This window comes from Trichosurus vulpecula, chromosome 4, assembly GCF_011100635.1.
Source record: "Trichosurus vulpecula isolate mTriVul1 chromosome 4, mTriVul1.pri, whole genome shotgun sequence".
NCBI lineage: Eukaryota > Metazoa > Chordata > Mammalia > Diprotodontia > Phalangeridae > Trichosurus > Trichosurus vulpecula.
The window spans coordinates 9578804-9606537 of record NC_050576.1 but is presented as its reverse complement, the minus strand read 5'-3'; the positions used below and the strand labels follow the sequence as shown (position 1 = coordinate 9606537).

Below are 27734 nucleotides of genomic sequence, written 5' to 3'. Positions count from 1 at the left end.
TCTTAGTTATTGCTGGCAAGATTCTTGCCACAGTCCTCCTTAGTAGGCTGATCTTTCACCTGGAAGATGGCCATCTACCTGAGAGCAAGTGTGGCTTCAGAAAGGACCCAAGGAATAGTCGATGTGGTGTTTGCTTCTCAACAACTCTAGGAGAAGTGTCAAGAGCAAAGCAGAGGTCTACATACAACGTTTGTGGATCTGACCAAGGCCTTTGACACTGTTAGTCATGAGGTCTTATGGAAAATTATGTCAAAATTTGGCTGCCCAGACAAGTTCATCCGCATCGTATGTCACTTTCATGACAGCATGCTTGCCCGGATTCTAGATAATGGACAATGTTCTCATGCCTTCCCAGTCACCAACGGAGTGAAACAAGGCTGTATGTTTGCTCCCAGGCTTTTTAGCATGATGTTTTCAGCCATGTTGTCAAGTTCTTTCATTGAGGATGAACACAGCATCAAGGTCAGCTACTGCCCTGATGGTCAACTCTTCAACTTGAGAAGACTACAAGCCACGACCAAAGTGGAGGGATATTGGTGCACAATTTTCTGTTTTCAGATGATTGTGCATTCAATGCAGCCTTTGAAGCTGAGATGTAGCAAAGTAGGGATCAATTCACTGCTGTTTGTGCTAATTTTGGCCTAACAATTAACAGCAAGAAAACACAGGTGCTCCATCAGCCACCGACACACCATACATACATGGAACCATCAGTTACAACAAATGGAGGAGTTTTGAATGCTGTGGATAAGTTCACTTACCTTGCTAGTGTACTTCCAGGGATGTATACATTGATAATGAGGTTGACACTCACATTGCCAGAGCTAGCTCAGTGTTTGGGAGGCTCCGAAGGAAAGTATGGGAGAGAAGAGGTATTTTTCTGAATATAGAACTTTTGTAAGAAGTCCTTCTTGGAAATGGTCTAGAATTAGTGTGTCTTTGCATGAATGAATGAATGAGCAAATGAATGAATGTAGAAGCATTTATTAAACCAGAAAACTATATCAAAAACAGGCTTTGACCTCAATGAACTTACATTTGAATGGGGGAAACAAGAAGGCCAAAGAAGTGCCAATATCCTTTTAATCAATCTTCAGGTCTTTATGAAGTGTCTATTACATGCTGAGCAAGATGTTAAGAGCAAGGCCTACAAAGTCATCCATCAGATAGACCCTGCTCTTGAGGAGGTGACATGCTCAAGGGGAAGATAACATACATATCTACATACATGCAAAGATCTATGTGTAGTCTATATGCACAGAAATCATATATGTGAAGGTCCCTCTTAGCTCTAGAGTTTTGAGCCTTTGCTCTATGGTCTCCTTGTGTCAAAAATGTAAAAAAAAATGAAATTCATTATGAGGTGGGCTAAATAAAGTGTTACACCTATATACTTAATCACCACCTCCACAAATGAGAGAGGGAGGCAAGGGAAAAGAGAAGGGGGAAGGGAGTAGAGGCCAGGGAAGAGGTGGGGAGGAGGGAGGGGAGAGAGAAAGGAGAGAGAGTGAGAGTGAGAGAAAGAGAGAGAGAGAGAGAGAGAGAGAGAGAGAGAGAGAGAGACAGACAGAGACAGAGAGACAAAGAGACAGAGGCAGAGAGACAGAGAGAGACAGAGGAGGGAGAGAGACAGAGAGAGAGAGAGAGAGAGAGAGAGACAGAGAGACAGAGACAGAGACAGAGAGAGAGAGAGAAAGAAATATTTTATAAGGAATGACTCTTTCAGAATCTAATTTGGAGTATATTGCTTAGATTAAAATTTTTGGCCTTACTGCTGGCTTAGCTGTCAAATAACAACTTGGAAATTATAATCTGTATACACACACACATATATATATATATATATATATATATATATATATATATATATTTATAGCTTATCATTTCCAAGTAATTTGACAGATCATATATATAATCTGTCATATATGCATATATGTAAGTATAAAATCTGTCATAGACATGTATATTTTGTCATATATATGTATGTTCCGGGACAACATGTTAATTGGCAAACTTGTTGAAAGCATTCTCCATCTGGAAATGCTGGCAAAATTGAGCTAGTAGACTTTATTAGGGCTTTTTCTAAAATAGCCATCTGAGAAGTCAAAATCTCCTTGAAAAAAAAATGGATAGTACAATTCTCGGTAAAGAGATAGGTTACCAAAAAGCTGGTCAGGCCTGAGGATGCTCCTACTGACTCTGAGTTAAAAAAAAGAGATGATTTCCCAAGAGGCAATGTGGTAGAAAGAGCCCTGGGGTTCAAACTACAGGATTGGAGTTCCAGTCCTGACCACTGAGTACTGTCTTGATCATAGCTTAGAACTGCAGAATCCCAGTACTAGTCAGGGTTTCTGGAGCAATCTCTTCTACCTGACACCTCAAAAAGAATTCCATCTAAACCCGTCGATCATTTTTTACACTCTCCCTTCCAGCAAGATTCAGTGTCTCCCTATAGAAATGTTTGGTAATTAAAGCTATAACCTATTCCAGTTTAGCTCTATCCACATGACTCGCCTTCACTCCTTGTACATTCCAACTCAATAGGCCTTTTTTCTATTTCCTGAATGAAAAAGTCCCTCTTCCACCTCCATACTCATGCACAGGCCCCTCTCCCATCTCCATATTTGTGCACAGGCCCCACTCCCACCTCCAAATTCATGCATAGGGCCCTTTCTCCTATGTGGAAGGCCTGCCCTCCCCTTTGCGCCAGTGGAAGCTCCCATAATTTGACAGCTCCTACTCAAAACCTTTCTACATTCTGTTCATTTTTAGGGCTCTTCCACCCTCACCACAGCTGATATATCATGTATTTCTATCTACTTACCTGGGGCTAAATTGTTTCCCCATCAAAATTTAAGCTTCTTGGGGTAAGAGCTATTTTGTTGTGTTTCTAGAACCTAGTCCCCTCAATGCCTAGCATCATAGCAAACAGATTAAATGATCATTGATTTTAGTTTAGAGAGGCAGCATGATGTAGTAGATAAAAAAGCTGTTCTCAAAATTGGAGAGACCTGTGTTCAAGTCTTTCCTCTAATAGATACTGACTGTCTGACCTAAGACAAGTCACTCTGAAGACTTTAAGTTGCAGAGGTGAGAGTTTCCTCACTAGGAATCACAGGTGCAGTCCCTACATCTGACATGTAGTTCAACAACTTTTGCTCAAACTTTTAAAATGAAAAATGAAAGGTTTGGACTAAAGAAGTGATATCAAACTCAAATAGAAAAAGGGAGCCACTAAGCCATATGTGCTGCCTATGGGCTCCATGTTTGACACATCCGAACCAAATGATCTCCAGGGTCCTTTCTAGCTCTAAAGCTCTGCCCGACAACCTTGGAGTTGGACAAGCTCATCATTGCTATGGTCTCTTCTAGCGCTAAAGTTTATCCTGTGTACTCATAATAAGCTAGTTATCAAATCTTCCTGTCTAATTTCCTCATCAAATTATCACTCATTGAAAACTGACTTCCATTCTTTAGCAGTTAAATCAGTCATCTAACCCATGTTGTTTGTAGCGAGTTGCACTCTCTATGCCTTGCATTGAATCTTTAGTGTCTCAGTGATGGGCGTGTCACTGATTTGCCTGGGAGTCAGTCATGATTGGGCACCTAAAGTATCAAGCAGGCACTTAATCTGTGTCCTTAATGAGATACCTCCCAGGACATCCCATCACACAAAGAATGAGGCTCAGGGATGAACTAAGAAAGGGGACAAAACCTTGAGTCTTCCTTCTTGAGGGAGAATAGACTAGAGAGGGTCAAAATCCTAATGAAAGAGACGTCATCAAGTAGAGGAAACCTGCCCATGAACCAGGGCAGCTTTCCATGACCTGGAAGGGACTAGATCTCAAACAAAAGATCAAAAGGGCAGATGAGGTTACCTGAGAGTAAGAGAGCAATACTCAGAGGGCCCCTATTTGACCTCAGTGAGTTAATGTCATCAGGCCCAACTGATTTACATCCCAAGACACAAAAAGTGGGAACTGATGATATTGCACAGCCGTTGTCAAATGAGCTTTGAAGAGCCTGGAGTAGAAGAGGTGCCACAGAACTGGAAAAGGGCAAATGTTCTGATTTGATCCCCCAAAAGGGGACAGGGGGAGAAAATGGAGTCTAGAACCTTTATGCCTATGAGCTTGACTTTGACTCCTAGAAAAATTCTAGAATGTCGTATGTCAGTGGCAATCTAGAAAAAGAAGAGACAGTGCAAAAAGGAAGCCCAGTTTCCTGAGCAAGTGATGCCATATTAACCTCATGTCCCTTTTGCACAGTTAGTTATCTAATTAGGACATCTGGGAAATGCTGGGAATGCAGGGTCTCTCATGTTATTCTTTTAGACAAGATATAGAGGTGTGGATGACGGGGCCCCAAGATGAGTTGTTTATTCTTTATATGCCCTTCTTTATAAAGAGGGTTTGAGGTTGGCTTCGACCAACCATCAATCCCAAGGGCAAGGCACTGCGTTTGGCATTGAGCACTGGCTCTGCTTGGTCCCACAAGTCAAAATTTAAAGTGACCATCTGAAGTTGCAAGGAGAAAGCTCTTGGTTCAATTGAAGCAACAACTTCCTAACAATCAAAGGGAGTTTTAAGTAAAAGGACCACCTCCAAACAGCAGGTGGTTTTCAAACAAATGGGATATTGTAGAGAGAATGGTCAAGTTTGGTCAAATTCTGGTTGGACTCTATGGCAGCTTCACAGGTCTCTTCTAAACCAGATACTCTAGAATCATGGGATCCTATAAGTCTCTAAAGGTGATATGGACTCCCTGTGCCATGGGACTCCCACTAGGAAAATGCTAAGGAATATATCTTAGGACAGCTTCCCAACAGCAAACTTCGAGGCAATTGCCCAAAATATTTGGTGACTAAATATGATTCATCAGAACATAAGAGACCTTAGAGGTCAACTAGTTCAACCCAGGCCCTCATTTCTCCATTTTTCCAGGGACTCAGTGTGATGTAATAGAAAGGGTATTGAATTTGGACATCTGAGGACCAGAGTTCAAATCATGCCTTTGCTATTGTGAATTATTGAAACTTTCTGGATCTCAGTTTCTTCTTCTATCAAATGTGAAGATTAGACTTATGGCTTCTGACATCCCTTCCAGCTTTAAATCTATGGTCATTCATTAGGGCAAAACTCATTTTGGGGCATGCTATGTGCAAAGCATCAAGACAGCTATGAGTCTCAGAAGACACAAAGGTATCTTTGATAAATACATATCAGAAAAATCTATTGTATATATTAAACAAATATATTAGATATATTAGAAAAATGCATGTTAGGCAAATATGTATACCAGCTAAATATATTATGCAAATAAATTATATAAAATACAAATAGGTAATAGGTAACATCTTAGAAATATGTATTAGCTATATTAGATACAGAGAAATATTAGATATAGTTGATAAATACATATTAGATGAATATATTAAATGGGCATATTAGATATGTTAAAAGCATTAAATAAATATATGATAGGTGAATATTAATTGTATGTTATGCATAAGAAAAACAGTTTAGGTAAGTATACATTATATTAAAAGACTAGATATATTGCTGTATCATTATGTATGTGTGTGTAATAGATTAAGAGATTAGCCATGTTAGCTAGAATACATGAGATATATTCATCATATACTAGATAAGAACATTATATATTAAAGTATATATTAGATTGCCGCATCACAGATGTGGCGTAGAGAACTGCATTTGGGGGTCAGAGGATTTTGGCTGGAGTCTCAGCTCTGCTTCTTGCCTATCTGACCTTGGTAAGTTAATTCCTCTCTTTGGACCTTGATTCTCCCACCTATAAAATGAGGGATTCAGGCTAAGTAGCCAATAAAGTTCCTTCCAACTCTAAATTATTTCTAAATGAATTAGAGGCAGCATGAGAAAGAGCTGTGGACTTAGAGTCAAGAGAGCTCAGGTGAAAGCCCATCTTTGATGCATATTTTTGGGAGACTTTGGGTAAGCCACTGTGCTGAGTCTCAGAGCCTTGCTATCCCGCCTATAAAATGGCAGAAGTGAGCTTCAAAAGTGCTAAGTGCCCTTCTACCTCCAGTCCTACGTCATGGCCTAAAGACATCACAGTTTTCATAAGGTTGCTGCCCATCAAGTACAGTCATGCAGGATCATTTCAAGCACAGTTCGCCACATGGAATGCAGCCAATTTCCTGGAAAACTATTCAAAGAAAAGAACTCAACGTCACTTGAGTCCAGAATACATTTTTATGATCATGATGGCAGGAGATCAGAGTCTTTAAAAATATCTTCATGCATAATAAGAGCTCTGACCCATCTTCTAAATTTCTACTTTTATGATTCAGGAAAATATCTATGTAAGACTTTTGAAGAAAGCTTCCATAATCTCTGAATGAAAACTGGTTTTCTTTTTGTCTCTAAAATAATTACCTGAAAATACATCATTGGAAATTAAGTGTCTCAGTATATACTATGTATCTGGGATGGTACAAAATGGTCCATAATACAGAATTCTTTATTTAAGTGCTCTATTGGGCCAGCCTAAGGCATCAAGAGGCTCAGTGATTCACCCAAGGTCACCCAGCACTATGTATCAGAGTCAGAACTGGAATCTAGCAAGTTCTAAGCAAGTTCTGTATCCACAATGCTATGCTCCTCAACCTTGATATTCATCAATGATGGTTTTATCTAATTGGATTCAATAGATATTTATTAAATCACACTTTGCCACCTACTGTTCTTGACATTGGGAGATGTTAAGACAAAAAATTAAATTTCCTGCCCACAAGGATTTCGTTTTATACTGGGAGAAAGCAATGTGTACACAGATGAGTAAATGCGAAGTAATTTCCAGGAGTTGAAGGGCACTAAGAACTGGGATGGATCCTGGGATGTACTGGAGCCAGCTCTAACCAGCTCATGAGACCTGATGGTTACATTTTCAATGCAAGCATTTACACCTCAGAAATTATTAAATGCTGCAAATTAGGACTTGATGTATTATTTTGTTGATGGTCTGGACTTAAGAAAGTGATGGAGAAAATGTTAAAAGTGCAGATTAGACTTTAAAGTATGTTTTCAGTTTTAGGAGAGCTGGTTGTTAAACACTTATCAGCACACCACTGGGTGGGTCAGGAAAAATCTTGTATAGGAAGTACTTGCTCCCTGAGTTGAGCCGTTGTTTCAACAGTTTGGCTAGCAGCTGCTGTGGAAGTGAAAGACCAACATAAGCCCAACAGCAAGAACACTGACAGCACAGGTTCTTTGATCTGCTTTCCTAAGGGAAGTAAGGTTAAGGGTTAACAATCTCACTTCAATCCAACATACAAATGTCATTCACTTAGTTCAGGGGGAAAAGCCAGCACCCTGAGCTTCAGAGCAAATACAAACAAACTACAAAGATACATTATAAACAGACCAAATACAATTCATAGTTACCAAGAAACCATCAACATCTGAGTTCAGGAGCTGGGGAGCTCATAACAACTGGCCCAGAGTCACGAGTCACTCCTCCTGTGGCTCAGAGCCCCAAGCAAATAGCTCTGTTCTCTCTTTTTATACACTCTTTAGCCATCATCAAACGTCATCTGAGAACCAGAAGTTGGGCTCCTACTATTGGCTCTGGTCTTAGCAACTCCCTTTAGGACTCCGAGGGCTTCACGCCCACATAGGCTTAGCCCCTGGTAATTAGGGGTTTGGGCCTGGGGCTTTGCACCTAGTAAGGCTCAATCAAAGAGACTTAATTTATCATTCTAAAACAGTAAGAAAGTCCCATCTTAGTTACCAATGCAGCTATACAAAGATCCAGGGATTCTGAGTGCAGAAAGCAAAGCAAGGACCCAGTGACAATGTGTGGAAGGCCTTCTGTGGGGAACACTCTTTAGGCAAGGTTGGATGAAATGTAGAGTGCATTAGGGAGAGAGTAATGTGAAATCATTCTGGAAAGAGGGAGAAATCAGACTGTGAAGGGCATTCCATGCAAAATAAAGGAGTGTGTGTGTTATCCTACAGAGAAAGAGAGTCACTGATGCTTCTTAGCAGAAGAGTGGCAGGTCACCACTGTGCTTTAGGTATGGGAATGTGGTGGCTGTGTGCAGGATGGGTTAGAAAGGTGAGCACTAGGGAGACCAATCAGGTAGTCTAGACTCTAGGACAATGAAATCCAGTGAAAAGATATCAGAAACTGCCATTCTAGAACTCTCTACTAAAGATCAAGATGAAGGGGATTTCAGGTCGCTTCAGGTCAGCAGTGCCATCCTAGCTTTAAAATGGTGATACAAATTTTACTATGATAAAACTTTGAAATTTTCTTCTTTGTGGCCCAGGAAAATGTTTTCTTTTTCTTTTTTTTTTTCATAGACAAACAATTAGGATAATCTGTCTCCTTGAGATATGCACTGGTTTAAAAAAAAAGATAAAATTCAGTACATTTCAGATATATTTTTAGAATCAATATTTTAGGCCTCCGGTGTGCACTCATTAAAATAATAAGAGGGGCAGCTCAGTGGCTCAGTGAATACAGAAGCGGCCCTGGAGTCAGGAGGACCTGAGTTCAAATTTGGCCTCAGACACTTGACACTTACTGGCTATGTGACCTTGGGCAAGTCACTTAACCCCAATTGCCTTAGCTTCCCCCCTCCAAAAAAAACAAAATAATAGGAACCATTGCACCATTTGTTATTTAAACTGTTTATTTTATTATTTATTTATTTATCAATCTTGATGGTTAAATAGCTCAATTTAACAAACAATGGACAAAATTAATGCTGACTTTGCACAAGGCTTTGGGGATACAAAGTCAAAAGGAAATAGCCCCTGCCTTTAAGCAACTTGCATTCAACCAGGAGGAAACAAAAGATATGCTGCTAAGTAAATGTACTATCCCTCAGGGGCCACTTTCTCAACTGAGCATTTGTATTCATAGGTTGAGGGCCCCAGAGGGTTTGCAGATACTAATTACTTTCAGGGTCCTGTTGATTAACCCTGAGGGGCTGGTGTTTCTAGTACTACTACTCAAGGGTCCCCACTAGTATCTTCCCCATTATCAGTCAGAACTAATTGAACTACATTAACTTTTAGAAAAGGGATTTACCGAGAATGTATAGCAAGAACACTAGCTATTTAAAAAAAAAGCATTTCCCCAATCCAAGGTAATATTGTCCCCTTGAAGACACCAGATCCTTCAGGAGAATTGGGTTCAAACTTAAAATGCAATGGTTAAAGCACAGATGTAGAGACCATATGCAACCACGAGGTGCCTCTCAAATCTTGAACTAGAGGTCTTCCGTTTCCCCTTCATGGAGCCCTCATGAAGCTATGCTAAGGTATAGCTGTCTACTGGGTTCTAAAGATGGTGACTTTGGTCCATTTTTCTCCATCACTGAAGCTACCACTGTCCATGGGTGACTGGCTTTTCAAATCCATAGGCAGGCACTCTGGCAGTGTTTGCTACTGCTCGGGCAGCAACCACCACCACCTGTAGTGGACTTCCCTGTTCACCAACAGGGCCCCTCATAGCACCTCTGGATCACAAAGTTAATACCCATTCTCCTACTATTAATAAAGAATAAGCACACAGGAAACAAGATCTCCATGTACTCACAGACACATGGTCGTGAGGTAGAGAAAACATAGCTTTGTTGCCACTCCCCTAGCCAGTGGCTCACAGCAATCTTCACTTAAAACCACCAAGAAAACATGTCCAGACACCAGCCAGTGGCATTTTGACATATACACTCAGATGTGGCCCAGCCATGCCTGAGTTATTGGTTTTTCCAGCTCTACAGGCAATTTATATCATCACATAGTAGCAATGCCAATGTATCCTAGCAGTGAGCTGGCTCCCCCCATGGACTGGCTGCAGAAGGAGAGTATTTGCAAGTGCTTTAAGGACTGAATCATTCCCTATGCCATAAATAGAAGGAAATGTGAGGACGAAGAAAGTATAGCCACTGGAGTCATCAGGAATGGCTTCCCAGAGGAAAGAAGAATCAATATGCTGAAGTGAGCCTTGAAGGAAGAGAAGGCTTCCAAGGGGAAGAGGCAAAGAGGGAGTTGATGCCCAAAGTGCAAATGCGCTGGGAGGATGTTTGGGGAATAGCTGGTGGACTAGACTGATTGGAATATAGAATGAATGCATAAAAGGAAATAATAGGAATTATGTCCATTAAGCTACTGTAAAGGGCTTTAAAAGCCACGCTGAAAAATTTGTATTGTATCCTACAGATGGCACTGACCATTCTTCGAGTGGGGGTGGGAGGAGCAATATTGGCTTTGGGGTTCCTGCAGTCTTCCCACTGTTCTAGGGACACAGAAAGTGCTACTGTGATAAAACACAGACCCTGATCCTAGACTGGCTCACCAGACTGATGACAGAGCACACACAGGATTCAAGCTAGAGCTGGTCCTAAGCAAGGCAGAAATAGCATCAAGAAAGCATAGATTCAGAACGGGGAGGCATGTAGAGGCGATTTAGACCAAGACCTTCATTTTGCAAATGACAAAACAAAGGGTATTGTCAAGAAGTCAAGTGAGGTCCCTGAGGTCTGTGTCTCTATGGAGAAGATGTATTCAAAAGTAGAAGGGAAAGGAAAAACTCTTTACTCTCTGGACCCTTCCTGCCTTTCCATTCTTCATATACTTGCTTCTGCTCTATGAAGTCTATGAAGCAACTATATTGGCTTTCTTGCTATTTCTCTCATGTCATAGTCCATCTCCCAACTCTGTTCATTTTCACTGGCTGGCCTCCATACTTGGAATGCTCTAACTCCTCTTCTCTGCCTCCTGTCTTCCTTCAAGTCTCTACAACAGGCTTTTCCAGGTCTACCAACTGCTAGTGACTTCCTTCCCTGGGAGATTGCCTCCCATTCTCTCTCTCTCTCTCTCTCTCTCTCTCTCTCTCTCTCTCTCTCTCTCCCCCCTTCTCTCTCTCTCATTCATAATATATGTATATAGCTATATAATAATATATTGTATGTGACATATATGAGTGTATATATATATATACCTGTGTGTATATGCATGTATATATGCATGTATATATATACATACATGTATATCATATACATACATACATAAAAGAGGGAGATAATATAATATAATTAATATACTATAATATAATATGTATATAGGCAATATATACATTATATAAAATATACAATATACATATATGAATGTACATATGCATTTATGTATGTATGTATGTATGTATGTATATGTATGTATTGCACATCTACATGCATATATACGTATATATGTGGGCAGAGAGGGAGGGGGAAGAGAGAGAGAGAATGAGAATAGGTACTTAATTGTTTGTGTGTTCTTTCCCCATTGGAATATAAGTTCCTTGAGGGCAGGAACCCTGTTTTTGCCCTTCTTTGCATCCCCATTGCTTAGTTAGCATACTCCCTGGCACACAATAAATGTTTAATAAGTATTTGTTAACTGACTGGCATACTCTTAAGTCACTGTCAAATTTTAGAACATCAGAGCTGAAAAGAACCTATAGAGACCAATTGGCCATATCTCCTAATTTTATATTTGAGGAAACCGAGGAGCCCCCTCCTCAAAGGGTTGGTGATATGCCCTGAAGTCAAGCAGCTAGCGAATAGCCAAGGCAGGCCTAGAAACCAGGTCTCCTGCCTCCCAGGCCAATTCTCTCTCTATACCAGGGTGGCCTTTTTAAAAAAATAAAAGTCGTTCAATGCTCACAGGCTTCCTGACCATCCCGGATGTGCCCTATTAGACATGTAATCAAGCATGTCATTGGCCCCTGTTCCATTTTTCTGTGAACATGACTCTCCTCACATTCCATGAGACAACCCATTACTCTTCAGAGACTAAAGAGCAGAGAGGGGGTGCTGCATGAGGGGGAGCTTTCCTAATGAAGGAATGGAGACAACGACCATGGCAGCAGTGTCCTTTCCCGTTGCAATGTTTGCTGTTCTTTTGTAGGTTTGTCATCGTCCTTGGCTCTTCTTTGCACTGTTTTCCATCTGCTGGTGCCTAATTCAAATAAGCTGAGTGAAAATCCTCCCCTGCAACTTCAGGCAAGCTCATTCTCTCTCCCAACCCCCCCACCCAGCCTAATCCCCAAGAGAACATCCAAGGTTCCATTTCTGCAGAATTAACGGGAGAAGCCATCTGACCACTGGCAGGTTACTTCATCTCTCATCTTTCCTCATTTGGAAAATAAGAATAGTAACAAGTGTAATATTTACTGTAAGAAGTATAAATTGGGTCAGGCAGGAATGAATGAAAAAGTCACCAGTCAGAAAACAAGCATGCATTAAGTGCTTACTACATGCCAAGCCCTAGGCTAAATGGTAGAGGATGCAAATAGAAAATTTCCAACCTTGTTCTCGGCAAGTTCACCTTCTCATTGTAAGAAACAACAGAGAAAATAAAGGTTGGCTCCAAGGCCAAGGGAGAGGCCCAGAAATGTTGACGGTGTGGTGGTGGGATGCATGGGAAGGCCCAGGGTTTCTCAGGTTACATAGCAGATGAGATGGCAGGGCTGGGCATCAAGGCCAGCCATTGGCATTATTACTTTTGCTTTGTGTAGCAAGGAGAAAATTCTTTCATCTGAATTCTGTGGTTCATGGATATGCCCATTTTAGTGGACTATGCCAAGACACCAAGAGGTAGATATAAGATTTAAGGAACAGATCTATTAGTTCTTTGATATTGGAAATTTTCCCTATCAATGCAGGGTGGCATCTTCTTGGCAACTCATAATCTTCAAGTCTTGCCCAGAGCCCTGAGATTTTAATTGACTTGGCTACGGTCACAGTCAGGAGGTTCTTGAATCCCAATCTGCCTGGCTCTGAGGCCAGCTCTGCCCCCATTATTCCAAGCCAACTCTGGTCAGATGAAATGGGTCCCTTGAAAAACAGGATTAATAGATTTCTGGCACTAACAGGATTTGGTCATGATCAGTGACCCCAAGTGGCCTGCTTCATAAATGCAGGTTGGATTGACTCGTGTGCTTCAAAGTGTATAAATGTTTTACAAGTACAAAAATGCCAGATAACTCTACCATGGATAGGGAGCTAGATTTTGTAATTATATTGAAGAAGGAAAAAGAACAGTATGAAAATAAACTAAATCCAGTGATGAATATAATTCACCTCCTTCGGCAGGAATATCTGGAATTTTTGTGGTTGGCATCACTTATAAATCTAAAATCAGTTACACCCAACAGACAGCACAGTAGGTAAGCAGACTGAACTTGGAGACAGGAAAACATGAGTTCAAATCCCATCTCAACACTTACTTAGCTATGTGACCCTGGACAAGACATTTGCCATCTTTCAGCCTCAGTTTACTCATCTCTAAAACAGAAAGAACACCGACCTCACAGAGTGGTTTTGTGGATCAAATGAGGTAATATTTGTAAAGCACATTGCAAACCTCAGAGCACTATATAAATGCCAGCTGTTATGATTGCTCTCATGGGCTATCACTAGTATATGTGCAAGGATTTGTGGTACATACTGTGGACACAGCAATATTCTCCTGGTGGGAGGCAGGTGTGGCTGTCTATAGGTCAGTGCTGTTAATACCAAGTCTATGCAAAGTAAAACAAAGTCATTTCCAGAGAAAAATAATAACCAAAAAGAATCGTGACCCTTCAAGCTCTGGCTTTCTAGCCCCATCAAGCCACATAGAGGCATAAGGGTTTTGCTGTTGTTTTTCAAACCACTCTTTCTATTTCAAAATCCTTCCCCTTCACGCTTGGCCAACACTCTTATGTCGCAGGTGTTAAAGCAGAGGCCCTGACTCTGGCCTGCCATTTCCTTCACACTCACTGGTCATTGGAAGTTTGTTTGGGATAACTGCTGGGGGAGAGGAATGAGAAAGGAAATGCTTTCTTCTGACTTGCTCTCATAACTCCTATGAGACTTAATTATTTTCCAAGTGGAGTTCCAAGAAATTAGCATTTCTCAGTTATTCACTAAAGTAGGTGGATTGGCTGCCAAATGAAAAAATAAAAAATAAATCAAATGAGCATCCTGAGAGTATTGGGGCAAGCTTTCCACCCTCCTATTCTGCTTATTCAGGCTTTAAGAACAATAGAAGGCAAAGTCATTTTAGAATCATTACATAGACCATTTTGTAAGCAGTTTGGAAATTGCCTCTAAGTGCATAAGAATTTGCTTCTGGACGAAGAAAAATCTGATTTGATCAATGTGGGTACTAGCTTTCTCAATCAATCAACCAATAAGCATTTATTAAGCACCTACTGTATGCTAGATACCTTCTTTGGTGCAGGGGATATGAAGACAAAAGCTAAAAGACAGATCCCTGCCCTCAAGGAGCACACAGTCTAGCAGCGCAGTTGGCAATCCCTTACTGCCTCAGTTAGGAAGGTTTCCTAGTGAATAAGCTTCTGGTGGCTAATTTCCTCAGGAGGGAAGAAGTATATAAATGTGATGAAACAAAACAGGGAAAAACATTCTCATTTTCTTTATCCTCAGGGAGGTGTAGGAAAGGCAAGAAATGCCAATGAAGAGCTGAAACAAGTAGATGAATGAGAGAGATGTTTGTCAAAGTTCATAACGTAACAAATCCTATGATGTGGGTCTCTCTCCCCTCCTCAAAGATCTTCACTGACTCCCTATTGCCTCTAGTGTGCAATGTAAATACCTCAGTTTGGCATTTAAAGTCCCTCCCAGTCTCACGCCAACCTCCCTCTCTCACATTATTTCATGGTATTCTTCACTCACTCTATATTCTGGCCTAACTGGCCTGATGACTGTTCCCCAAACTCAACATGCAATCTCCTGCCTCCATGGATTTACACAGGCTGTTCGCCTGCCTGAAACGCCCTCTCTCCTTACCTCTATATCCCTTCGAGACTTGGTTCAAGCACCATCTCCCATAGGAGGCTTTTCCTAAGGCAAACAGTCCCTAGAACTCTCTCCTTCCTAAAATTATTTGTATTTGCTTTTTTACCTGTCACACCCACAGGCCCTTTTCTGCCCCCTGGTATTTTCTCCGTACCATCACCATCACTACAATGTCCATGCCCAGTATATTCTCTCTCTCTCTCTCTCTCTCTCTCTCTCTCTCTCTCTCTCTCTCTCATGCATGCACACACGCACACACACACACACACACACACACACACACACACGCACACCTTTGTTTTCCTGGCTCTTATCTCAAGATCCCACCTCACATGATTGAGTCAATTAAAGTTTAGCTCTAGAATTGGAAGGAAATTCTAGTTACTTTTTACCCTATTCTTTGAACTTTGCAGATGAGGAAACTGGGGCCCAGATAAGTGAGTTGACTTGCCCAAGGCCACACAGTACCTGGTAAATGGACTTATGGATTTGGAGACTTAACATTTTGTAATGTTGCCTCTTCAGTGGTGACCATGACAGGATGTCCTGTAAGCTCCCTGAGCACAGAGACCATGCCGCTTTAACTTTGTGTCCCAGGTGCCTAATAAAGTCTTGTTGATTGAATAGGAAATTCATTTATCCAGAATATTCTCCTTTCTTCCCATCTTAGATTCCTGAGGCATTAATGTAGCCATCCCTCTACGTGCATGCATTGTGCTCAAGCATCATTGAAAGCTCCCTTTTATCCTAGAGTTGCTGGTCCCAAGGAGTGACAAGAGGAGACTCTACCCCTTCCCTCCTCCATACTTGTTTTGGCTCTGAGGTTCCTGGCAGTAGTGATCCCACTCCTGAACCAGCAGCTGCTCATGGTCTTCTTCCCTTCTGTTCCCATTCTTTTCTGAACCTTCTCCTCTTCTCCACGTCATCCAGAAATGGAGGGATAAAAGCAAGGATTTGTTCTGACAGCCCTTCATACATTAATCATCCTCTAATGGCCGGGCACAGATAGAGTTCTAACTAGATTCTAGGCAGGAAAGTTAAATATTTAGTGTTTGTATTTATCTCAAAAAGACTAATTTCTCCTTGACACGCTGTGTCACCCAGAAAATGAAATGTGCATGATCTTGAGCTTCGTACAAATTGCCAGGATTGTCCCCTGATGTCAGGGAACACATTGATTTGAAAGGGGAGTATTAATGACAGTAGGACCATAGACATTAGGATACTCATTTCCCTTGCTTGTTTTAAAATTGTTCCTTGGAAACTCAGGTGAATGATGTATGCCTTACGAAGCTGTCTTATCAGAACATACAAAAATCCACATATGATCTAATTTATGTTATTTAAGATTTATCCATTCTCCTACAGATTCCAACAGTGGCATTTAAACTACATTGAACAGCTCAACTTTCACTAATATCATTTCCTAAAAGTAAAAAACAACAGAGCCCTCCTCCAACTCCTCTGTCCACTAAAATGCTTTAAAAGAGTCGGACTTTTGTTTTTTTATTTATGTTTGATTCTTTGTAGGAGAAGGGAAGCACCAGCTACAAATCCTGCCTGAGGCCTGAGGCCTTTGTCAGTCCCCTCCACTGCTCCTGCCTCTACTTTGAGACTACCTTGTGCCTATTCTCTAGTTCGCATGTGTGTGCATGTGTGTGTGTGTGTGTGTGTGTGTGTGTGTGTGTTTGCCTCATTGTAACATGAGTTCCTTGATGACAGGGACTGTTTCCTTGGGGAAACATCCCCACTTGGGCTTTGTGCCCCCTCCATACCTAGTACTCACTTATCCATGGTTGTTGAAGTCAAGCCTATTGTTCATTTTGACTCAATTTTTATATGACCTTGAGATGACAGAACATCTTAGTAAGCATCTTTTCTCCCCTTAAGTGTGTAAAGAGGGGAATTTCTAAGGGAGGGAAATGAGTAATTTGGTCAAAAAAATAAAAATCCTTGTAGAGCAGCCATCAAGTTTTACTTCAAATAACCCCATGATTTTTCCATACTTGAAAATTCATTAGTAATTTATCACAAATACCCTCTTTGATTTCTTACATGTTTTATGATCAGAAATTAAGGCTTGACTTGAAATGAAAGCAGCATTAGGTTCGGTCCATGGACCTCTTCATTGTCAGGGTCCAGCATAGGTCTTTGGGGCCCAGGGTCTCCCCATTCACCACCAGCAAGGGGCCCCTCTGGGCTGCTCAGAAACTTCAGTTGGATCACCAGTGCCATGCAGATTGTGGCCGATGCCTCTCTTTGCTCTCTCTGCTCTTCAATTCCTCCCACCTCCTGTCAAGGTCTTTCAAATCCTGACTCTGTCATCCAGCATGGCTGCTGTCAATGCTGACTGTTTCATCCACAGATTTTTGTCAATCTCCTCTCTATGTCTTCAGGACATCAGCAAAGATGTTGAGAGACAGTGAGCCAAGGACAGAGACATTGTATCAATCATGATGGAGAGCTCAGGATAAGAAAGGAGGGATGTTTATATTGAAGAAAAGAAGGCCCCAGGGAGAGGAGTACATAATAGGTCTCCCCAAGCACTGTCCTAAGGAAAAGGGCTTCTATTTTTTTCCACTTGTCCTCAGAAGGCAAAATTAGAAGCAGTGGATAGGAGCTGCGAACAGTTCAATTCAGCCTTTGTGTGAGGAGACCCTTCCTAAGACTTAGAGCTATTGGAATGCTGAATGGACTCCTCATCAGGCAGTAAGTTCCCTCTCACTAGAGGTCTTCCAACAAATCTGCATGACTTGGACACTGCAGTTAGGGTTTTGTTTTTTAATGGCTGTGCTAGATTGCATGGCCACTCAGTCTTTTTCCATCTCTGAGGTCCTGGAATTCTCTAATACTGTTAACTCAGTAAAGACATTCATCCAGGCAGATAGCAATCCTTTAAAAATACTCTTTGGGTACCATTGGTCAACTAGCCCTCAGCAATCCAAATTATTGAAAAGGAGATGAAAAAATGACACAGGAGTCACAGGACCTGGGTTCCAATCCCAGCTCTTCCACTTCGAACTTGGGTGACCTTGAGCAAATCACTCAGTTCCCTGGGCTTTGGTTCCCTCACATGTAAAAAGGATAGAAAATTAAACTTGGAGTTACCATATTTGAGTTTGAATCCTAACTATGCCATTTACTATATACGTGACCTTGGGTGACATCTGTCTGGAGCTTGGTTCCTCAACTGTAAAAGGAAGAGATGGGACTAGACAGCCTCTAAGAACCTCCAGCCTTAGACCTTTGTCTGGTTCCCATCCAAAAGAATGACCTCAAAGGGCCTATGCAACTCTCAACCTGTCATCGCAGGACCCTGATCATTGCCCAACCCACATCTGATCTCCATCTGATCAGATATGGCTTGGGTGATAAAGCAGCCAACCCAATGTGCTTCTTAAATGTCTCACCAAAGCCAGGCTACACTCTCTAACAATCTTACCCAGAGCTGGGAGTGTCACTGATCCAGAAATCCTATCACAAAGGAAATTTAACAATATGAAATTTAATGGGAAAAAAGCATAAAGTCTTGAGCTTACAATCTGAAAATCATTTCTCTCTCTTTGGGATAAAGAAGACCTGATGCTGTAGCTGTACCTCCAAAGCACTTTCTTTTAGGCCATGATGCTTTTCTGTGTGATGAAATATTAAGTTGATTGCCAAAATGTGTGGTAAAGACCCCCCACTTCTATCTGTCTTTAAATATTTTTTCTATTTCTTTGCCTTTATCTAGGCTTTTGCTGGCTTCTCCCATAATCCATGCTAATGCCACTCCCGTTTCATTTTTGTAGGTATCTACACTAGAAGTCTACTTGGTGCCTTCCATGTTTACACTATAACCATTATCCACTATGCCTTCCCCCCACTGAACCCTCCTTTGTATGAAAGAACAAGAGTTGAGGAAAAGGGGCTAATAAAATGAGCAACTCTCACATGCAACATTAAATACCCATAGGCCCCCTCTCTACTGAGGCATATGGATGAATGAAGCACTTATTAAGCACTGGGCTAAGGGCTTGGAATATACATGGAAGAGTCAGACAGTCTCTGCTCTCAAGAGGCTCACATTCAAATGGGGTAAGACAAGGCATAAGGAAGGCTTCAGGTACATATCCAATGGAGAGGTCCTATTGTCCAACAAAGTAGATTGGACAGCCTCTTCTTTAATATAATTTCCACTGAAAATCCTATCAGTTTCTGATCTTGAGTCATCAGACAGGACCAAGGATTTGGTGATAAGAACTTTCTTTTCTGGGTCCTCAGTAGCTGTGCCAGTAGTGGCTGCAGGTTGCCACAGCTGTGGCTTCCCCTGATGACGGCAAAGGGCACTGGCTGAGAGTGGGGCTATTCCCAAGGTTCTTGAGTTCAAGCTCATGGACTGACTCCACTGGGAGGGTGACAAGAGATGAGGGTCAAGGTGACAGCATTGGTCTGATTTGCTTGGCACCAAGGTCCTCCTGTCTGTCCCCAGGGTTCGGCTTTAGCTAGGCTCCCTTTCCTGCCCCTTTATGATTGGTTGGTAATTAATGGGAATGGCTGCCCTCTCTGCAGGAAGTAAGGCTGAGAAAGGACAATTCACTCATTTAATCAATCAACATTTATTGTTTACTATATTCCAGGCACCGTGCTAAATGCTGAGGACACAGAGAAAGGCAAAGACCATCCCTGCCTTCAAGGAGCTTATAGTCTAATGGGGGCAACAACATGTGAATGCCTATGTAGAAACAAGCTCTAAGCAGAATCGAGTTGAAATAATCAACAGGGGAAAGGTCTAGCATTAATGGAGGTTGGAACAGGTTTCTTGTAGATGACAGGATTTTAGCTGGAACTTGAAGCAGACCAAGGAAGCTGGGAGGCAAAGATGAGGAAGAAGAGAATTCCAGGCATGAGGGACAGCAATGAAAATGCCAGGAGCCAAGAGGCGGAATGTCATGGCTAGAGGAATAGCCAGGAGCCACAATCACTGGATCACAGTGTATGTCATATTGAGGCCTGGGGCTGAATGGGAACAAGATGACTAGAAAGGTATGGGGGGCAGGGACTAGATTGGAAAGGGCTTTAAAAACCAAGCAGAGGATTTTCTTGATCCTGGAGATGATAGGAAGCCACTGGAGGTAGCACAGTGTCTGCAAGGGTGCTGGACTTGGAGCAAGGAAGGCCTGAGTTCAAATCTGGCCTCAGAGGCCTAATAGGTTTATGAACCAGACAAGTCATTTAACCTTTGTCTGCCTCCATTTCCACTTTTGTAAAATGAGGATAATAATAAGATGCCAATTCCCATGGTTGTCAGGATACTAAAATGAGATCACATTTTTACAGTGCCTTGCAGACCTTAAAGCCTCTAGAAATCCTAGCTACGTATTGAGCAGGAGGGGTTGCAAGGTTAGAGCTGAGCTTTGACAAGATTGCTTTGGCAGCGGAGTGAAGGATGAACTGGCATGGGGAGAAACCTGAGGCAGACAGACCCACAAGCAGCTAGGACAATAGTCCAGGCCCGAGGTGACGATGGCTGGCATTAGGGTATGGGCCATGTCAAAGAACAGAAGGGAAGGGGGCCGTTGGAGAGACGTTAGAAAGGTAAAATCAACAGGCCTTGGCAACTGATTGGATATGAGGGTTGAGAGGGGCTAACATCTGGATTTATCGCTCAGGTGACAGAGAAGATGGCAGTGCTTCAACGGTAATAGAAAAGTAAGGAAGAGGGGAAGGTTTGGGGGAAGGATAAGGAGTTCATTTTGGGAAAAGTCATGTTTGAAACGTCTATGGAAAAACAGCTCAATATCTCCAATAGGCAGCTGGACATGTGAGGTGGGAGGCCAGCAGGAAAGTTAGGGCTGGATGGGTAGCTTTGTGAATTGTCAGTATAGAGATGCTAACGGAATCCAGGAGAGCTGATGAGATCAAGGAGTGTAGTAGCATGGGAGGAGAAGGGAAGATGAGTTAGGACAGAGGTCTATGGGACGCCCACATGAGTGAAGAAAATCCAGCAGTGACAGACAGACAGGAGGAGAACCAGGGGAGAGCAGAGTCATAAAAACCTAGAAAGGAGAGAATTTCAATGACTCATCCAGGCACACTTATTGTTCTGTGTGTAGTCATGTTTCAGTCACGTCCTATTCTTCATAACCGCATATGGGTTTGGGGTTTTGTTTTTTGTGGTTTGTTTTGTTTTGCAAAGATACTGCAATGCTTTGCCTTTTCCTTCTCCTTTTTACAGATGAGGAAACTGAAGTAAACAGGGTGAAGTGACTTGCCCAGTGTCACACGGCTAGTAAATGTCTAAGGCCAGATTTAAACTCATGAAGATGAGTCTTCTCGATTCCAAGCCCAGTGGTCTATACACTACACCACCTAGCTGCAACACCCCCATCTGCCCCAGTCACACAGCTAGTTAGTGTCTAAAGACTTACCCAGTCACATAGCTAGTTAAGACTGATTTGTTAAGGCAGTTAAGTTTTTAGTTAAGGCAGGATTTAGACTTGAGGTCTTCCTTATTCCAAGCTCTGACCTCTAACCACTGCACCACCTGTCTGCCTATAAACTCAGTCAACTGTGCTGCACATCCCCAATTATTTAATGGAGTCGAATCCCTCGGCTTGCATGATGTAGTTTTAGAGAAGTGTTCATTCCCAATGAGACAAAGTTTCTGCTCTCTCATAAATAAACATGGGCAGTTTCTCTTCTAAGAATGCTGAAGATGGCAGTTAGGAGTAAATTCTCATACCTCTAACTGGCACTTTTCTGTAGAATTCTGAGATTTCATTTTTCTTTCCATTCAAGTGGATTTTCTCTTCCTCTATCCTCTGGGTGTAGGAAGGAAGGTCGCTATGTACATTGTGAGCTTCCCGAGAATCTTCCTTCTTCCAAAGCAGCTGCCTGCCTCTTACACCTAAAGCAGCTATGAGGGAGAGAGGGAGCCAATTGGGAAGAGTTTATCTTTGGGGATTCTATTTATTGAGTTGATTTACACAATTGCACCATTTGTTCTAAATAACCTTAGGGTGCAAATACAAACATGGTTCACATTCATTAAAATATCAATAAAAATAGAAAAAAGCAGGAATTATCCGGAGTTATGACAGAAATATCAGCATAAAACAGCTTGAAATTCCATCAAAGCAGCTTGATCCATGCTGCAAGTGGCAGCTTGAAAAGATGGCTCTTCTAGCATGCCTTGAAGCCCATGGACTTGAGGCTCTATCCAATCTTGGAAGCAGCGCGGGGCTTTTAAGATGAGAGACCAACAAAGAATGATGGATTTGGCACCAGCAGGTCTCTGTAAGATTTGGCTGAGATACTTTATGTAAAGAGATATGTAAAGATAATTTTATGTAAAAGGACAGAGATATGATCAGCTTGATCTCACCACTCCCTCATTTCACAGATGAGGACACCGAAGAGTCAATTGACTTGTTCAAGGTCATACAGGTAGCAAATAGCAAAGCCAAGATTTGAATGAAGGCCTTCTGATTCTTTCTATTGAAACATTCTGCTAGTCAATGGAAAATACCTTCTTTTCTAAGTCTTCTGAGTTAACATTTACAAACTGTTGGTAGGAGTGGGTGAATGAGATGTTATACCTAAATAACTTATCGATGAGGTTGTTCTCTTTAAATACTCATTTTAATGAAAATATTTTGAAAGCAAATCACCCTGAGAGGAAGGGTGGAGTGGTGGATAGAAAGTTTGCCTCTCACATCCTTCCTCTGACACATTTTGGCTGCATGACCTTGGGTAAGTCTCTTGACCTCTGCTCTAGGAATGGGGGAATGGGGGAATAGGGGCAAGCACATGGCCATGGGCAGCACATAACCCACAACACTCTGAAATATGGCTGAACCACATTAAAATGTAATTGGAGACTATTTAACAAAATAGATAAAAATACAGTAAGGCATGGATAATAATAATAATAATAGATGGTTTTTTCTAATTCAATCTGTAGTTGAAGGACCTTTCTATACAGTCCAGGAACCCCAAGAAGTGTAAGGTGAAAGCTGTGTTTGAACTCAGGCCATCTTGACTCCAACACTGGCCCTTTCTGTTGACCCCATGTTCTTATTCAGGGTAAATAGAACACAATTTAGCCTTTTTTGTTGATTCCTGGTCAGCATCATGGAAATGGACTCTGAGTCCATGCTAAGGTCTGTTGAGGTAGGACCTGCTTAGGAAATGGCCCCTGACTTCTTCTGTCTCCTCACTCCATGCAAAATGATTATCCATCTCTATTTGGTGTTTTTAGTCTACTAAGAGCAAAACCCCGTCTCATTTTCTACCTCTCATCTGCTATGGGGAGAGAAATTACAGAAATGTGTTACCATCTGATTTGAAAGAAGAGTAAATGGGATTTGAGTGAGGGTCTAGGATGCTAAGAGAGGGCTTCTAATAGAAAATGGAACTGAAATGAAAGAAGCATGGAAATCCAGGAGGTGGAGATGAAGAGCCAGAGAATTCCAGGAGTGGAGAATAGCCAGTCATTCAATAACCATCTATTAAGTACAACGATCCCTTCTGAGGGCACCCCAAGATCTGGAAAATACATGTAAAAGATTTTGGCCGTCCCCTTGTTCCAGAGAAGAAGTCTGAATTATTATGGTATTAAAAGATAAAATATATGGATATTATATGATACTATACACATATTTTATGCATTTCTGAGTTTCTGAATTTTTCTGTGTCATCTGCTAGCCTTTGCATGTAATCTGCAAAACTCCCCCCAAATTCCCATTTAATTGCTCTATGCCTACCTGCAATATAGCAAAACTGCCATGGGGAAAGTGGCAATGTGGAAGGGATAACTGTACTAAGAGATGACAATACACAAAAGGATGCTAAAAAGTTGGGGCTGGGGTGGGGCACTGCTCTAAGCCCTAAAGATCCAAAGAAAGACAAATACATTCAAGGAAAACTTCCTACCAATTAGAGCTTGCCCAAAGTGAGATAGGCTGTTTCAGAGGGGAGGGCCCTCTCCTTCACTGCAGATCTTCAAGAAAAGCCTAGGAGCCCTTTACCCTGGATATTGGAGAGCTTGCATTGTATAGTGAAGAAAATTCTAGACTTGGAATCAGGAAGATTCAAGCTGGACAGCTACTTGCTACCTGTATGACCTTAACTCAATTAACCTCTCTATCCTCAAGGAACTCTTCCATAAATTGGAGGAATAATAGCGCCTATTCCACCCACTGAGTTGTGGTGGGGATTAAATGAAATAAATATATAAAGTGCAGTGCAAATCTCATGCAAGTTTGGTATAATTGCTTTTTATATATCCGGATAACATTTTATTTTTACCAATTACATGTAAAGACAATTTAAGTCTTTTTTTTAAATTTTGAGTTCCGAATTTTCTCTCTCCCTCCCACCTCTCCATAAGACTGCAAACAATGTGATATAGGTTATATATGTGTGTGTGTGTGTGTGTGTGTGTGTGTGTATGTATATGCCTACATATACACATATACATATATACATGTATACATGTGTCTATATACACATACATATGTATGTGCAACATGTGAAGGATATTTCCATATTAGTTATGATGTGAAAAAAGAAACAGACCAAAAGAAAGTACACACACACAAGTAAAAAGAATCTGGATCAATCTTCATTCAGACCCCATCAATTCTTTCTCTGGATGTGGATCATTTGCTATAATTACTAGAAGGGTTCATTTTAGGGGCATGAGTTAGGATGGATCGATAGATCAGATTGGTAGGGTCTGTGTCAATGCCTTTTGAGAGTTCTTGATCTCTGGCCATGTAGTAGGAAAACCTGGATCCTTAGTATGGTACATTGCATAAGTGCATATAGGATCTGTAGTGTGCCAGGCTGGAAGCCTTGGCTATGCCCGCCTCCTTGTACTTCCACCCCCGCCCAGCCCTTGAAGGCTTATCTTGGCATTGAGTCTTCTCTAGCTCTCTTGAAGAGAAATGATGACAACTCCCCACCAGTTTATTCTGGCATTCTACCCACACCCTGTGCTATACATAAATCCCCATGCTTGAAGACTAGAATGTAATAGAAATGTTAATATCAAGTCTTTTCTTTCAAAGCCTTTGTATGGTCATAAGGCAATGCATCATCATCTACTAAAAAAGTCAAGCACTGGATAAGAGGAGATCCAGAACACCTAGAACCCCAGTACTGCCCCTCAATAGTTGTGTAACCTTAAGCAGGTCAGGTAAACTCTCTGTATCTCAAGCTATTAATCTGTAAAATGGATGTAAGAGGCAGCTAAGTAAAGTGGATATTGTAGACAACAGCCTTTGGAGTCAAGAGGACCTAGGTTCAAACCCTGCCTCTAACATGTAATGACAAAGACTATATAGCAAGTCTCTTAACCTCTCAGTGGCCCAACAAATCTCTAAGACTCTATGTGAGAGATTAATTAGCATGTGCTTTGGTAGAGAGTTTCCCACATGAAAGAAATTGCCTGGGTCAGGAGAATGAGCACTTGGTCTGGAGTCAGAGGACGCTGGCCCAGAATCCTGCCTCTGGGACTTATTCCCTGTGAGACCTCTGGGAAGTCTCTTCACAGAACTGGAGCTCACCTTCTTTTGTAAAGTGAGAAGGTTGAACTTCCCTTCCAACTCTCCTATGATCCTATGATAAACTGGAGATAAGAAACCTACCTGATAAGGACAGGGCCCTCTACTGATACCAGCTAATACCATTTTTGAAACCTACCATCATAGACAGTTGTCTAGACACCAAAAAGTTAAGTGACTTGCCCAGAGTCACAAAACCAAGATAAGTCAGAAGTGGAACTTGAACCCGAGTCTTCCTAGATTCAAGGCCAACTCTCTATCCACTCCAGGTCACTGCCTCTATGAACCTATAAAGCTATGGGAAAATACACACACACACACACATACACATACACTAGAACTACTGATATCTGTCCCTTTGCTTTACAGGATCACTGTACAGACTTGTTATGGGCTTTTCTTTATTTCATTTGGACCTGTGATTCCATTGGAATATTGAATCCCAAGTAAAGAAACCTTTTTTCCAAATGCAGATTAGAACCTATTTGGAATTTGTACTCTTAGAGAGCTGTCTGGGGTTAGGAAATTGGGATGCTAGGGAAGTGATTTATCCAAGGTCATATAGTCATATGAGTCAGAGCCTGGCTTTGATCTTAGGGCTTCTGGCCTTCAAGGTCAATACTCTAACCAGACACTGCCTAGCACTGCTGCTTAACAAATGTTTGTTGACTGACTGAAAATGGCTGGAGTATCTAAGTCATCTTGGAGTAGGGGGACTGAACTTTATTTTTTATTAACATCTAGATTAAATATACCATTGCCTTACATTACAAATGTAGAAGACAAACCTTTATTCAGAGGAGGGACCCATGGGCTTCATCAGACTACCAAAGAGGTCCATGAAAAAAAGAAGGTTAAAAACCCCTGATAGGTACCGTATCTTTATGGGAATCATAGATACAGCATTAGAAGATTCTGTAAAGATCATTTTGAATATAGCCTTTCTTGGTTGTACAGAAAAGGAAACTGAGATAAGGAGACTTCCTCAAGGTCATAGCTAGTACAGAGCCATGACTAAAACCCAAGATGTCTAGTCTTGTTCTCTTTTAATATTTACCTTGTTACCATCTGCCTTAAGTGCAGGATCATTTGTCTATATCCAGTGAAGGAGGATGGTTTGATAATGAAGTTTACCCAAATCCTTTTGTCAACTGGCAAAGCTGGAAGTGTTATTAAGTTTGACATGAAGCTCTACATAAAACAGATTTTAGACCTGTTGGAGTCAATTATCCGTGAGTGTGATATTATTTGTGCAATGCAAAATAGAGGCATATGATAGATAGATAGATAGATAGATAGATAAACAAAAAATTGTTGTAGTCAAATACATATTGTTAGCAAAGGAAAATCACCTATCAGAGTTAGATCATGACACTAATTACGGTGCTAGAGATATTGTGAAAAACTAATCACTACCGCAAATCAGTACAGCATGACCTGCTACCAAGATCAAGGATATGTGCTTCCATCAAACTGTGTAGGATTCATGAAGACAATTTCTGATATGAAAAGGACCATCCCAGTTCTCTGATCCATAGGGTCAGAATTCAGGATGGCATAAACCAAATAAGGAGTGAAGCCTTTTTTCCCAAATAGAAGAATTTCTCTATTCCCTCAACTAGAGAGGCAGAGGAATTAGAGTGGCATTTTTGTTTGTTTTGCTTTGAAGGAGGGGTCCTTCCCCATGGCAGTGGGAGGGGGTGGGCAATATTGTGCTTTGGAGAGTTGGGAATAAGGGTGAGAATCAGTCTGAATATGTACAAATGTCCTTTTTGCAAATTAAGAATATGTTCAATTTCTATTCCAAGACGAAAACTTATTATTCCCTGTCTTAACTAGCAGAATTGGGTCTTTTTTTCCAAGAGCAGAGAATGAAGCAACACTTTTTCTCTTTCTCTAGTGCAGTGCCTGGAGATGACAACCAAACGGAAGATCATCGGCCGCCTGGTGCCATGCCGATGTTTCCGAGGTGAAGAAGAAATTGTCGCAGTGTTGGATTATTCCCATTGTGGCCTTCAGCAGGTGCCAAAGGAGGTTTTTAACTTTGAACGGACCCTAGAGGAACTTTATCTAGATGCCAATCAAATTGAAGAGCTGCCTAAGGTAAATATTTTAGGATCTGAAATATAAACTCTAAATAAACACTTGAGGATTTCAAAGGGTTAGCCATGAATTCTAAATATTGTCTGTTCTCTGGAAGATCCACAGATGACATCAACAAATAAGCAGGTTGGCTTCCTGTAGTCTCTTTACTAAATGCTATTGTTTCATGTTCCATTACATAGAAAACAATATTCTTCATGTGGATATCACGTTGTTCTAGTCAATGCCTATTTGTTTTCCTTCAA

The 27734-nt window shown here is 41.4% G+C and overlaps 1 protein-coding gene across 4 annotated transcripts in view; it reads left to right on the top strand.

The window, feature by feature from the left end:
* Positions 1 to 27734, top strand: part of LRRC7 (leucine rich repeat containing 7) — a 442956-nt gene that overhangs the window by 72123 nt on the left and 343099 nt on the right. For all 4 annotated transcript variants that reach the window (XM_036753706.1, XM_036753704.1, XM_036753705.1 and 1 more), the window contains exon 2: positions 27287 to 27489. In XM_036753706.1, coding sequence (XP_036609601.1) covers positions 27287 to 27489 — 203 coding nt within the window. The remainder of the gene's footprint in view (positions 1 to 27286; positions 27490 to 27734) is intronic.